The sequence below is a fragment of the Ixodes scapularis genome, unplaced genomic scaffold (assembly GCF_016920785.2).
Source record: "Ixodes scapularis isolate PalLabHiFi unplaced genomic scaffold, ASM1692078v2 PGA_scaffold3__209_contigs__length_174095766, whole genome shotgun sequence".
Classification (NCBI taxonomy): domain Eukaryota; kingdom Metazoa; phylum Arthropoda; class Arachnida; order Ixodida; family Ixodidae; genus Ixodes; species Ixodes scapularis.
In genome coordinates this window covers 55,317,447-55,332,705 of record NW_024609868.1, presented here as the reverse complement: position 1 = coordinate 55,332,705, position 15,259 = coordinate 55,317,447, and the positions used below count along the sequence as shown (strand labels likewise).

Sequence of the window (15,259 nt, the reverse complement as noted above, 5' to 3'; positions counted from 1 at the left end):
CCCTTTTGGTCATCTCATTGAGTCGGCGGTAGTGTACGCAAAGACGGGCTGTCCCGTCTTTCTTCGGCGCTAGCACTACCGGAAATGCCCACGGGCTTTGCGACGGCCGTACGGCCCCCGTGTCCAACATTTCATCGAGAGCCTTATCTAGGAGAGCTCGCTTGTGCACACTCAGCGGTCTGGGGTTACAACCCCACGGCCTAGCGTCTCCCGTGTCTATCTCATGTTGTAAAACATGCGTGACTCCCGGCCTCTCAGTAAACATAGCTGCGTGTCTAGACAAAGCGTCCGCTAACGATCGCCTTTGTTCGGCCGGCCCGTCGAAAGAAACCACGATCTGTTCAACGTTATGTGGTACGGCCCGGGCAGCTAACACCTGCTCCTCGCGCAGCCTAGCGAGCGAACATTCCGATCCCTTCCCCAAACTAGGTGGGGCTACAAAGGGGATGAGAGGGGTCAGCGGGTTGTAGTGGTACCCGTTATTCTTTAGGTCTAGAATGATCCCCTCTCGGCAAACGAAGTCCTGTCCCAAAATAACTGGGATTGACATGCCCGGCAGGTAAACAAAGCGCTGCCTCCTTCGCTTGCCGTCGAGGCCGAGGTGAAGGCGAACTGCGCATTGCGCCTCGGCCGATCCCGCCGCTAAACGCAACGGAGTTGCAACTTCGCGCATGCACAGGTTTCTTTTGCGGCAGTCCGTGTACACGGAGTCTCCGATGAGAGAGAGGGTTGAGCCGGTGTCGACTAATGCTAGATAATCTTTACCACCGATCTCTACCCGCACGTACGGACCCCTTTCAGGTGTTGAGTCCTGAGCCCGACATGCCGACGGCGCGAACGCTACCCGATCGCTGCCCGCGACTTCCGCCCCGTCGGCGAACTGACCCGGGGCCTCGGCAGCGGCCGGCAACCTTGATTCGGGCAACCCGATTACTGGCGCCGGCCCCGCGCGTTTTCCGAGTATCCGGATTCGGCCGCTGCCCACGTGCATTGCCGCCTGATGTGCCCAGGCTGGTGGCACCTGAAGCACCTGACTTGGCCGCGGTCGTCGCGTGCTACAGTTGATCTGTCGCTAACGGCACGCGGCGCACCGCCTCGCCGAGCGCTGTTGTCGCTGCCGCGAGCGTCGTAACGCGTCACGTCTCCGCGGTATTCGACCGCGCCGCCCCCCCTACGGGGTTGCGCCCCGGCTGAGTGTGCGCTGGCTACCCTGCGCCTTTGCTCGAAGCCGAATGGGTCGAGGGCCCGAGGTGGAATGGCTCCGCCATTCCCGCGATCCGCGACGGCCACGTACTCCGTCTGCGACTCGACGTAACCGTCCGCGGCGCGTCCCGTCCACGCGCAACCCGGCTCCAAGGACTCCTCGGCTCTTGGAGGGGGCCGATACTGCAGCTCAGCGAGCAAGCCCGCTTGAACCGTGCGCGCCTCTCTCGCCAGTGCTTCGAGGTCTGCGAAATCGCGTCCTCCAAGATACGCCTTAAATCTGGGGTGGCACTGGCGGATCGCCCTCGCTACTTTCTCCGCGTTAGGCGCGGAGGGTTCGGCCCGCGAGTAGAGCTCCTGGAGCGCACGGACGTACTCCACGAGGCTCTCATCCGGGTGCTGAGTGCGGCTCGCCAGCTCGTCGCGAATCCGCATCTCGTAGTCGGGAGGAAGGAATTCCTCCCGAAACCGCGCCCGGAAGTCCGCCATTGATTGGAACGGCGTTTGCAGCCGTCTCCAACGCGCGGCGTCGCCCGTCAGTGCAATCGGCACGATCTGCAGCAGGGCTGTTGCGTCCGATGCCCCCAAAGCGGTTACGTACGCGTCTAAATCCTGCAGGAAATCGTGCACCGATTTCCCGTTGGAGTACCCCGAGTACGTCGGCGTAGGCACGCTCAACCGCGGGCGGGGTATCGGCAAAGGCGCGGCACTCGCGACGCTTGGGGCTGTCCCCATCTGGCGTGACATCGCGTCCATCATCCGCGTCATTGCGCGCATCAGTTCACCGGCGTCTAGCACGCCTTCCGTCGCTGGTGAAGGTGGGGGCGAAGTCCCAGTCTCCGGGGGCGCGCGTGAGCCCGAGTCTCCGCTAATCGGAGCAGCCCCCCCGCTATCTCGCCCAGACTCGTCCTCCGACGAACCGTCCTTACTCGCGCCGGTGGTCGACCTGGTGTCGACCATTGTCACTTTCTACAAACTCGAACACAATTCGCAAAATTCGAGCACGCTAACCTCCAAAATCCGCGAAAACGCAAAGTGCGCGACCTCTCAGGGAGGAGCGAAAGCAACGGCCAACCGATCGGGCTCCCACGTGGGCGCCAGATTATGTGGGTCACTATCGACGCCCGATCGGGACGTGCCTCGCTCGCTCCCCAAGAAGTCACCCACACAGTGCGTGTTCAAAAGAGTTTACTCAAACTCACGTCGTTGAAGAGCCGCTCGTCGCTGTCGTCCCAATGACCTCCCTGACCGGTCCCTTTCGAAGTCGGCAGCCCAAGACCCCTTCCTTTGTCTCCGTTCCCCTTTTAAGACCTTTCCAAGTCCTTGTCCCGCCGACCGTGCAATCGGGAACCTTGCCGCGAGCCGACCCTCCGACGTCAGCGCTGGGTGAGGGGGCGCTTGCCCCGTTCCTCCCGGAGAGCTCGGACGTTCCGCGACAGGACGGCGACGGAAAACGGGAAGGTCACGGGGAACGAAGGAGCGCCCGACGGTACGGCGGCGGGGACCGGGAAGGTCACGGAGCGCGGGGGAGCCAGGGAGAGGGTTCCCACACGTCACAACGCGAGCAACCGACACCGAGGTAGAAGAATGAATTGGTTGGTACCGCCTGCTGCTTGAACCCGCCTCTCGATCAGCGCGAAGAGGACGGATCGAGTCTGGGCATCGTGGAAGACATTTTTCGACATTAGTCGCGAAGAAAATAAACAAGCTGCGCGCTGATAGTTGTGCAACGAAACTATACACGCTGCAGTCGGCGTATATCATCGAACTTTATTCGCCATCTGAGGAGGAAACACGAGAATGAGTATGCAAAGGCTAGAAAAGGGCAGGCGAACCACCCAAAAATTGAATTGGATGTGATAAGAAATATCGAGATTCGTAAAGCAAGCGTGAACTTATCCGTTTAAAAACAGGTTTCGTTACGTATATGGTAGTGATGCAAAACTATCGATAGTTTTTCCGAAACTATCAATAGCGTCGAAGAACTATCAATAGTCAACTATCAATAGTTTTTCGATAGTCAACTATCGATAGTACTATTGATAGTTTTTTTAATAGCGGACTATCGATAGTTTTTCGGTAGCCGACTATCAATAGTGCTATTGAGAGTTTTTTGATAGTCGACTATCGATAGTTTTTCGATAACGGACTATCGATAGTGCTATCGAGAGTTTTTTGATAGTTGAGTATCGATAGTTCTTTGGTGGCCGACTATTGATAGGGCTATCGATAGTTTTTCGATAGTCGACTATCGATAGAACTATCGATAGTTGTTTTACTATCGATAGTCAGATTTCTGGCGACTATCGATACTATCGATAGTACTTTCGGTAGTTTTACACCACTACAATACGGTTCGTCGTGCTTAGCCGCACAGGTTGCATTTTGTCGGTGGATGTGTTCTTGCCGCTGTGTTGGAGTCGCTTTCAACAGTGTACTAACCGTGTTGCAGTATTTGAAGAATACAGTAATATAGCTTATTCCTGCGCCATGCACGAACAGTATATTTTTATAGTCTTATCAAACAAACACGCTGGCCGCGTATGTCCTAAAAGTCAAATGCAAAAAAGTAAAAAAAAGAAAAGAAAATGAGTGGTTTTAAGTTTTGCTGTTGCCAGCCTAGTGGTCGCGAGACCGGTGTCTTCAACAAGCATCGACATATCAAGGGGTTTTCTCGATGCTTGCAGCTCATTGTAAATAAACACTTTGTGCCACCAGCGGCCCGCTTAGTAAAATCAGTGCTTTTTTTAAGGAATTTAGATTTTTTTTTTTTTGCAATTGTTTTTGCATTTGATTATGTCAGCTTTATGCTGCTTATACCGGCAACACAATGCAGCTGTAAAGTGCCAATTCTCACGTTTAGGACTTAGAGGAATGGAATGGAACGATTCAGCCATTCCAGGAGTGGGAATGGGCCCAGTGTCTCCATTCCTAGGAGTTGAAAGTAATTGAATTGTCGAAAACTCTAATTCGCCGGTATGGAATTGGAATGAAATGGGGGTGCCCATTCCGCAACACTGGTAATAGACCAGCAAAGAACCGAGACGACCAAGACGCGCAGCACTAGCTAGAGAATTTTTTATTGTTGCAACGCGCACCAGTTACGAAAATCTGGACGACCTCCGCATTTAGAACGTTCCAGGCAAAAATATGGATGGAAATCAGGCTGGAAAGCACCAGAAGTAGTCACAGGCACTTATTTATCCAGTCTGCCTGTGAACGTCGATTTCGTCACTATTCTTGCCCTGGACTAACACCGTAATCACAAAGTCACTAAACGCTTGTGCTTGATTGAGAGACACTGCATTCGGTGCGGTACGTAGTTTTTTTCCTGCTCTAGTCTTCCTGCTCTGGACAGTGACAATAAATATGAGGGATGCATTTTTGCCCACAAACTTGTATTTAATTACAATTGCATTTGAAATACCCATATTTTAGTACTTAAATACACGCGTCAGATACATTACCCAACTTGTAATTAAATACAAATGCAAAATACACAAAGTATTTGAAATACGTATTTGAAATATTTGTATTAGAAATACTGCCCATCCCTGACTTGAGTACACCTCACAAGGATAATGCTGCAGGGTAAGGAATGTAGGTAGAATAGAATCCAGAAAAGGAATGCTTTCCACTGAAAATCTTTGGCAAGGAATGCAGCTGATCAACTAATTTTTCGTTGGACAACAACTGGACGTGTACAAACTTCAAGGGATGAGATCACAGTCTTTGCAGGTAACAGAGAAGACTCAGGTTTCCCTTTAACCCATCAAGGTGCACAAAATGACACACCATGAATATACCGGGTGTTTGTGAGAAATCCGAACACAGCTTTTCGAGCCTCAAATATGAACTAGGCATTGAGGAGAGCTCAAACCCTGTCAGAACGTAGCCCCAGCTGTTTGAACAAGATGTCAAAGTTTCAGCACCAACCGTTATCTTATTCAAAAGTTTTAAGCAATTTTCTGAAAATTTGAACGGAAAAATGGCGGCAGACCGAGCTCTTGAATACAAGGAGCTTTATGACGCCAGAAACCGAAAACCGGCAAAAGTGGGCCCCATTTTCCCATTGAAAACTTCAAAAAATCACTTAAAACTTTTGAATATGATAACGGTTGGTGCTGAAACTTTGGCATCTTGCTCGAACGACTGGGGCTACGTTCTGACGAAGTTTGAGCTCTCCGCGATATCTACTTTAATTTTGCGGTGAGAAAAGCCGGGTTCGGATTTCTCACAAACACCCACTACAACCACCACCATTCTTCTTTCTGCTATCAAACTATTAAAGCAGCGAAACATATCGATGCTGGACCAACGATTTGGGCGACGAAACATGGACACTTAAGAGCGACAGGTGAAAAATTGCCAACACCAAGTCGACACAAGCCATGCCACGCAGCCTAACACGAGATTATTGTGGAAGAGATTGAGGAGTGGCACTCCCCAGCATCCGCCTCGGGAACTAACGCTGTATGGCAAGCAAACCATCCAACCGCAGTCATTAATTCATTCGACACCATAGAAGACGGCAACGAAAGGCTCGTGGAAGATATGTAACACTATTATTTTCTTCTAAACGTGTTTATATAGAAGTAATCTAGCCCCCTCTTGCATTCAATGTCATCAAAGTCCTTTTGGCAGGCAAAACAAGCGCATGCGTGGTCACGCGCGGGAGTGCTGGGACAGCGTTCGCGTTTTTCTCAATGATTCACGAAACATGCATTTCCACTTATTAGTTACTTTGTCTCTCGCGACAATCATGGACGACATTGGCAAAAGCAAGCGGTGTGTCGTCGAAGGAGAGGACATGCTCAACCGCGATCATGTCATCGAGTGCCCTCCGCGCCGCATATACCCGGTTCAAAAGCATGCTTTGAGCACTGCGGTATGCAGTAAGTGCACACCATATCGCTACAAACAAATATGCAGCGAGCGTGGAAATGATGTGGCGTACACTAGGAGAGTGCTACCGTCGAAGTTGTTTGCCACACAGCGATTGTTTGTGGTGATGATGATAATGAAAATGCACCTTCATAGTTTCGTCTCCTCACCAATATGTCTCCCCACAGCTCGAGGCATCCACTGTAGTTAAACTTCTAATTCCTAACTCTGAAAAGATTTTATTACTTGTAATTTATCAAAGATTAGAACCAAAGTTTACAATTGTGCAGAGACAGAGTTCAATGTTTCCATCCAGTAGAATGCAACATTCACTTCTTCTGTTCCTAAGTCTAATGCACCCTCCACCTACACACAACCCTTTCACAGCAAGTGGCAACAAATTTGGTCACAGGAGCAAGAGTGTCAAGCTGTTAAATGTCGCGATGAAGATGGTTAATCGGAAAAGTTCCAGCTCACACTCCGGGTGTCACAGTGGCGGGGCCTTTCCTCCTGTGTCATGGCGCGGGGGATGGCAATGGCGGGGAAGTTCTGCTCCACCAGCAGCTGGGCGAGGGCCATGCAGCGCTGCACCATCTTCACAAAGATCACCACCTGGTTGAACTCGAGCAGGTCGAGCAGCTCAAAGAGCTTGCGGTTCTTCTCACTGTCCTTCAGCTTCACGTAGTACTGCTGCAGCCCGTGCAGGGTCAGCTTCGCCTCGTCGTCCACATGCACTTCCATCGGCTGGAAGGAGAATGCATCAGATGGGCAACTCAACGCGGGTCCGTCGGGAAAAAACTCTGGGAAGCTAAGTATAGCAACGGCTTCCCCTAGTCTCTTGGCATGCATCCCTACACACAACAGGTCCTGCAACGAGGGTAGTGCCCACAGTGAACTGAAATCCAGTTGTTGTCGTTGTGAGTTTCCATGTTCATCAATACTATTTGTTTTTTATAAGTTAGCAACGCCCCCGTAACTAGACACACCATACAAACTACAAAGCTTACACTTTCTTTTTCAGCTCCCACTTTCCCTAGAGCCTCCCCTAGTCTGTCTCTAAATCAAGAAATCTACCGTAAGAAAACTAAACATAACGTCCTCAAACGGAACAGAACACAAAGGTCATACCCCCCCCCCCCCCCCCCTTTTCTCAACAGAACTTTGAACTTTCACCTCCACCCAGCCAACATTCCCAACAACCTGAAAACAAGCACAATGCCACCCGTGCCCCCCCACAGATACCGTCCACCCAAAGACCACCAGTCCTCGGTCCGGCGTCCTCGGCGGGTCGCAGCCGTCGCCGAGCCAAGCCAGCGCCCGTCCGGCTCCGGAGCACGCAGCAGCAGCCACCGGCCAAGCTCGGACGCCCACACACAACTTCCCGCTCCGGCGGAGACGACGAAGCAGCAACCGTCGCAGCTCTCGCCATACGACGACGGTCTTCAGAGCACAATGTCCAGATGCACGGCACCACAAGTGTCCTTAACGCGAGGCGTGCCAACACCACCGATCTCGGCACCGTGACCCGACAACCTCGGCCCTCCGGGGTGACGAGGGAACCTACCCTAGCTGGGAGTTGAAGACGCAAGGGGGACCCCATCCATCCGGTCTAGCTAGGCTCTTCCCACGCAGGCGGACGCGCAGACTCTCGAAGACGAAGAGGCCAGATGACAACACCCTCCGACAAGCTCTCTCGGGGGGTCCTCAAGCTCTGATGGACGCCCTAACCCCGCCTTCCCACGCGCAGACTTTTGAAGACGACGAAGCCAGATGACAATGCTTTCCCGAGGAAACCGCAAGATTGAACGGACGCCCCGACTCATCCTAACTTGCTTCCAACGATGCCCCCTCCGCAGGTCAATGCAAAACCGACTTTGGTTGACGTCGCCGAAACTAACCCTTTGCTCTCGATGGATTCCGTGCGGTGTAAGACGCTCCTGACTACTAACACGCGGGCCCTGGCCATTGAGTAACGATTCTCCCGATGTCAAACTTATTCAGCTTCCCCTGACATTGCGCACATGCTTCTGACCTTCCCGGAATGCTCTATCCAGCTAGCTAGGCCTCAGTCACGGAGGACGGACGTAGGAGACCTGGACAACGAAGCCGGCTGGCCAAGTGGAGGTGTGGTGTGCGAGGGATGAAGGCTGTTGGGGGTAATTACGTCTTGCATGAACTTGAAGCAGACGGGCCGGATATCCTTGCTCAGCGTGGCACTGAACATCATGACCTGCTGCTCCTGGGGTGTGTTGCGGAAGATTTCCTGCACGTCTCGACGCATTTCTGGAGGGGAGAAAGAAAAGCATACAAGGGTAATTCTAGATTTGCTCACTCACAGCCACATACTAGGTATATTAGGATACTGCCATACACACGAGAATAATAAGAGCCATGGCTGCTCCCTTCAAATGATCTGTTTAAAACTGGGCTAATAAAATGAGCGACAGTCACAATGTCAGCTTTGCCGCGAGGCAAATAGTTACCTGCATAGCCTCAATCAAGTACAGATGCCAGCAAATTTTACACAACCAGTAGGAGATAGTCCTTTCCTTAGGAACATTAGTTGTCCCACTATCACAAAGGAGTCGCAGTGCAAGGTGCAACAGACAGACACCGAAAATAAGGCATGTACAGGCGCCTTCCTTCTTTCATGCGTTTTTTTTTCACCTTACACCATGATTCATAATGTTCGCCAACTAGCCCAACTACAAATTTTTAAAAGCGAGGGATGCAGCAAATCGTGCCCTGCATCTGTTCCATCATCGGAGCGAGCAAAGTAAATACTTCAAGCAGGAGCATGCAGTCCCAAGACTGTTTCAACTTCATGAGTACATTTACATAGCAGGTACACTGCAAGCATTGCCCTTGCCCTTGCAGGTTTCGTTCGCTTATAGTTAAGGTCAAAGGGAGTGAGCACTCAATTAGATAATTTGTCCAGTATCCTAGTCAGCTTCAACGTAATTGCAGTAGAAGCTCCACCTCCAGCACCAGCTTCCTACGCTCAATAATGCTTCCGCGTCTTCAGAGCACACACAGCCAAAGCACAACGAAAGGCAACAAGCATGTGCTAGCTTCTCCTACATATCCTGCATTACAACAGACCATAGTTCAACGAGGTCGTGGGGCACTCCATATGACGGACCTTTCACTGAAATACCCGAGCACTGAGGAGCATGTCTCGAGTGCAGTTAAATGCGCTCAACTTGCTGGCATCCGAAGAACTAACTGTCCTAAAGCAAAAGACACTTTGCAAGTCCATTCGTCGAAGCCTCATTTTGGAAATTCCCTTCCGAACTCTTATGCAGGCAATGTGAGCGTGTGCAGCACATGTACCTACGTTCCAGCAACTCTCTTTGGTGCTCAAGTGATTTGGCGAAAGGTCTGTAGCCATGCCGAGCTCCAATTACAGTGCCCGAAACACGCCTCCGACCGGCGTTTACCAGATCCTAAAAAGTGGTCCCTTGATTTCCGTCTGACTAGATCGCACAATCGTTACAACCGCCGCAGGTCGACGTGAATCCTGGCGGAGTCACGGCGGCGCTGGTGAATGTGGCAGACGCTTGTTCCGCCGCAGGTCGACCTCCAGCTTCACAGTCCAACAAAAGCGTCGGCAGCCAGGGGTTGCAACTCAGCGTCGACAGCAGCGCTCGTATTCCCTCCCACTTTTTTACAGAACTTCTACACCCGGCCACCGGGACCACGACATCAAGCAATGACACTCCAGCTTCTGCCACAGCATTTGTGGCACATCGGAACCACTTTCGAGGCATGCACAAAACAGAACGAAAAACACTCAAGTCCGAGACGCGTCTCGGGCGGCGTGGCTCCGGCCAAGCAGCAACAAAAGGGCTCGGGCGGGGGAGCGAGGAAGACCCACCGAGCTGCTCGAGCATCTTCTCGCACTCGTCGAGCACAAAGTGCTTGATGTGCTTGAGCTGGAGCTTGCGAGAGCGCACCAGGGCCAGGGCCCTGCCCGGGGTGGCCACTACCACGTGGGGGCAGCTGCTCTTGAGCGGCTTCTCGTCGTTACTGACGTTCATGCCCCCGAAGAACACCCCCACCCGCACTGAGGGCAGGTACTTGGAGAACCGCTCGTACTCCTTCAAGATCTGGAAGGCCAGCTCTCGGGTCTGGCACATCACCAGCACGGACACCTGCGACCGGGAAAGGACCTCAGCTTACGACTCCCGCAGCATTCACGAACAGATGTGGCAAGTGGTGCCTCGCCACAGTTGGATCACGATTGGTCACATGCACAGCCCCAAGCAGGCTTCCCCAGCAAACAAGTACTACAAGTAAATTAAAATCTCGTTTGAAGACATGTCACTCCTTTTTAACGGAACCACCAATCCCAAACAATTTGTCCATTCATTTGCGCTTTCCCCCGTAAAACCGACGCCACGGTGTTGCAGAATGTCACAAAATAACGAGAGACCAATTTCCCCCAAAAACTCTACATAGAAAAAAAAATTGCCTTCACATTTTGGGTTGACTGTTTATTGTTTTCTAAATTAATTAAACAGGTGCCTTTTAAAAACTGAATTGCATCTATTATAGGACTTCGGGGCTGCTTAGCTTTAGTATCCCAATTACACATTGAGAATTTGAGTAGAATGAAACACACTACAAAAAATAAAATGGTTGTTGGTATTGTTTAGGTCTGAGGAAGTTAAACCACAATGTTTTTTTCTAATACTGACAGTGGATTGTGCTTTCCATATAGCACAATCTAGATATTTCAGCAAAGGCTGAAGCGCAACAATATAAATTCAGCATTTTACTGATGGGAAAAGCCCCAACTTTGAGAATGAAAAGGTGCGCGTTTAATTTCTATGATGCTGCACCAATACCAAGTATTACCACTCTTACCGGGATAGTGAGAACCACCCACACCGTTTTGCTACATGATCCAGCTGCTGCAGAGTGGCCAGCACAAACACGGCCGTCTTGCCCATATCAGGCTTGGCTTGGCACAGGATGTCCATGCTCAGGATCGCTTGGGGAATGCACTCATGCTGTACTGCAAAGCCAAGGAGGGGGGGGGGGGGGGACACCACACAGGTCAGGCAAAAGTTTCCTCACCGAACGGGGGTGAAGTGCATGGTGTCACATTAAAAGCAGGTCACACATTTGCATTTGCCCAGCACAACTCTAGTTTTATTAATTTCCAGAGGCCTCCAGGAGGCGCAACGCGCGTCGACGGCCACGTGATCCTGTTTGCATTTCGTTTGAACTCAATAGAAAATGTCAACTAACATGTGTAGCACCAGCTGCAAAACTTTATTCTCGTGCTGTTTCAAAACTGTCGAGGCTGCGGCCCCCGTGAACCAATACCACTGTCGGAGCAAAGCACGTGATAACACTCTATGGTTGAGACCACGGTGGCCTCGTTACCGCTACACCGACAGCGCCGACCGAAAAAAATGTATTTTAGGCTTCTTTTTCTTTTAACAACCACCATACCATCCCTATCAAGAATATAAAAAAAAATATTCACGACTTACGAGTTTCAATTATATATGAGCTAAAAAGAAGTGATGCCACATTCATATTCGTTCCCAACTTTTTCCCATTGTAGAACCGTGGCCGTTGGCAGTCGCAGCCGCGTAATCGACTGCTTCTGCTCAAAAGAGCACTGGGCCCTGGTGTTAGCACTCGCCAAAGATTCACGGGTAAATTGAGTGTAAGGTTGTCCCATGAACTGTTCCAGAGAGCACTACTCTAGCAGATGGCAATGTTGTGTCAGTGGACGTTCATCCAAAGTTGGTTTCACAGCAGACGACAGCCGGTTACTCCAGGCCTCGCATTTAGCGCAGTGAAACATACGCAGTGTCCCGCGACGTGGTATCACGTTCCTCGCTCCGACGCTCTACTTCGGTCGCAGGGGCCGTAGCTTCCACAGACCGCCCTGTTACCGTGAAATAGAGTATAACTGCAAGACATTTACAAATTTATTTAACACATTGCGTACAAGCTGTCAAAGCTACTGGCCCCAGCGTGTGACCTCACCAAAATATTTAATTTGTGCAATCTGTCATACAAACTAAGAATGGGTAAGACATTTGCATATATATACATGCTTTTCATGTGACGTCATGGCACCATGCCGTGCTCCTGTGCTCGTACCTTTTGCAGCCATACATTTCGAACCATCACATTTTTTTCTTTTCGGCAAGGTTTGCCAAGAAGAACAAATTTGATGGTTCAAATGCATGCTGCAAAAGGTACAGGTACAGTGGGCATGGTGCGGAGCAATGGTGGCTGCTGCGACGTCAATGCAAGCCAGGTACTAGGGAGGAGACCAGACCGTGGCCCACCCCAAGCCGCTAACTTCAGAACTACACAGTTGGGGACAACAAATAACAATGACTCATTGCTCGGTTGACTTAACCTAACGTCGCATTAGCGTTGAGCTGGAGTTCGTGTTCTTGTGTCACCTGAGGGGAAAGAGGGACTCTTTTGTTACCACTCCGGCCTGCATGAACAATGCAGCATGCACACTGCACATGCCCAGCTCAGCACAAAAGCCGACGAATTGGCTCAAGCTCGCATTCTCTGACTACTTTCAAGAGGGATCCGGCACCAACAATAAACGTTGCTTCGTTTATTGCTAGCATTTTTATGTTAAGACGTGAATACGCCCACAAGGCCTGTGGGAATGTTTACAGGCTTTGTGTTGGGTAAACTCTGATGTGTGGGGACAAGAAACGGGTCAGAGTGCTCCCTATAGTTTGATCTCCTCGCCATTAAGCACGAGTAACTGCACTACAACAGGTGAAAACGAGATGATTTTACAGGTTGCTAGGGTAACCAATGTCTGTGCAACGCAGGAAGTCAATTAAATGTCTGAATCAGCCTTGAGTCAGTAAATAAAGTTGTACCGGTAGCTTCGACAGAGCTGAACACCATATACAAAATGGAATGAGCACCTGCCCCACTCCAAGCACAAAAAGAAAATGAATAACAGAGAAGACCTCACTCATCAATGAAATGACGCTGGTAACAGTAACACCAAAGTTGACAGGGAAAGGAACTGCTGGGCGTGGCGTAAGCAGCCCTGAAGCTTTGTCACAATTGACCACTGAAAACAGCTGCGCGAGGCAGAAGCCGAACGTGAGTTAAAAGACGCCCGCGATACATTTCAGTTGTTCGTGTCAGCATCAAAATATAGATAACTTCGGAATTTCGATCCATCGAACGCCATTTATCGTTTTGTTATGCGATGTCACCGGCTACGTTCGACGCCCAACGAGCGCCGTAAACGCACCTTCGGAAGGGTGCTCGACGCCGCAGTCCGCAATGTCGCGCAGGAGTTCGGGCTTGAGCAAGAAGTCCCTGAAACCGGAGCTGTGGATGGACACGTAGCCCCCAGTCGGCTTCTTCACCTCCGAAATGGGCTCCCCGGCGGTCTGCTCCTGCTCCTCTTCGTCCTCGTAGTCCGACAAATCGTTGTCGGCCATGGCTGCTTTGTCCCTGCTCGATATCTACCTGAAGGCGGGAGTCAAAACAATGAGTCATCGCTGGAAGCTCGCCACAGATAGTTCTATGATTCAAAGCAACAATTGCAATCATTCGTACCTTTCTTTGGCCGGTAGACGCTTATTGTTTTCTGTTTTTGCGATTACTACGGGGTAAACAACGCTTCTCGGTTCAGCGTTCCCTGACAACCAATGGAAGTGCCGGACAAAGACGCTAAAGGCGTCCGAAATACCGACACACCAATTCTCAATACAAAAACTACGGGTCGTTTACTGTTAGCATATACACACGTGATGATATTTCAATAATATAAAACAGATGAGCTATTCACAGCGATCAGATTAATCAAATACTAACAAATGTCCCGTCCGTTGTAATCCTCGCACCCTCGAATGCACAAGCACTCTGTAGAACTACATATCAATCGCCGTCATGCCGTACCCCGCACACCACCTCAGACCACACAGTCGGCCATCGTCAACAAAGCCACGTGATCCCCGTCCAAGTACCACGTGACGCCTGCGCCGCTCCGCACTCCGACGGCTACAGACGGATTGCCGGAGAGCGCTCTGAGAGGGAGAGGCGCCCTCGGAATGAACCAGCCGATCAGGCCACAGCACACTCTTTCCACCACCCCGATTTCGCGCGCTCTGGAAAGAGCTCTCGAGAGCGTGCAAAAAGAACCGCTCAGCTGTCTTCTCTCCACATCTCCACTTAGATATTCAGCTCTGTGCATCTCTGTTCGCTACACACACGGATTTCAAACAACACTGAGCTCCCCTAAAATTCTCATATATACCACATTTCTTTCTTTCTTGTCTTTAACAACATCCATTTTGAATGATCTACAAAATGTTAAAAAAATGCAAGTTTTTTTGTTTTTGTTTTTTTTTTACCTCAAAAATAAACTGCATGGCCGAACGCTCATTCTGCGCCGAAAGGTTGCTGCAGTTCCGACCCAGATGCCAAAGTTTCAGCACGAACCGATATTTTATGCAAAAGTTATGAGTGATTTTCTGAAAATTTCAGTGGGAAAATGGGGCCCATTTTCGCCCGTTTTCGGTTTCTGGTGCCATAGAGCATAATGTATTCGAGAGTCCGTCGGCCACCAATTTCCCAGTGAAATTTTCAGAAAATCATTTATAACTTTCTGATAAAGTATCGGTTCGCGCTGAAACTTTGGCATCTGGTTCGGACCTTTAGTGCTCTCCGGGCAGATAAACAGCGTTAGCGATGTGTACGTTACTTTTGCGGTAAAAAAATAAATAAAAATAAACTCTGTACATTTTTGGGGGGGACACCCAAGGTTGATTTAGTCTGCATATCCGCATTGCATATTTTTCTCGATGATTCTTTAATAACTGCGGTTGTGTGCATATTTATACAGCGTGTAGTTGGTCAGCCATTTCAAAGTTGCGACGAGTCACTCGCTGTAGATGAGCGATTTAGCCAGAGCAGTACAACGCTAGCTTGGGGTCTTTAACACGCAGTAGTGATACACGACCGCACGCCGGTACGATGCTCATTCAGATCGAAGCGGGCAGGGGTGGAGATTGAACCCAGGATCCCTGGGTTCTGCAGCGCGAGCTTTCGCTCCACGTGCTCCTAGCTGGTGTGCGCTAGTGCCACTAAATAAGCTACGCTTATTTAGTGCTCATTTATTGGCTCTAGTGTGCGCTACTCTGCTTCTAAT

General features: G+C 50.4%; 2 protein-coding genes across 2 annotated transcripts; both read right to left on the bottom strand.

Annotated features, from left to right (window-relative positions):
• Positions 1-930: 930 nt before the first annotated feature.
• On the bottom strand, positions 931-1,788 carry LOC115332214 (the record flags this gene model as incomplete). The annotated part of the gene is made up of 1 exon (XM_040212940.1): positions 931-1,788. A coding segment is annotated over one exon (858 nt), but the record flags the coding sequence as incomplete, so codon positions are not given.
• A 4,752-nt stretch (positions 1,789-6,540) lies between these two features.
• On the bottom strand, positions 6,541-13,547 carry LOC120841945 (ATP-dependent RNA helicase DDX39A-like). The gene is made up of 5 exons (XM_040212930.1): positions 13,355-13,547; positions 10,992-11,107; positions 9,965-10,241; positions 8,252-8,370; positions 6,541-6,831 (listed from the first exon to the last, which is right to left on the bottom strand). The coding sequence occupies exons 1-5, from the start codon at positions 13,545-13,547 to the stop codon at positions 6,541-6,543; spliced, it is 996 nt and encodes a 331-aa protein (XP_040068864.1).
• Positions 13,548-15,259: the final 1,712 nt, after the last annotated feature.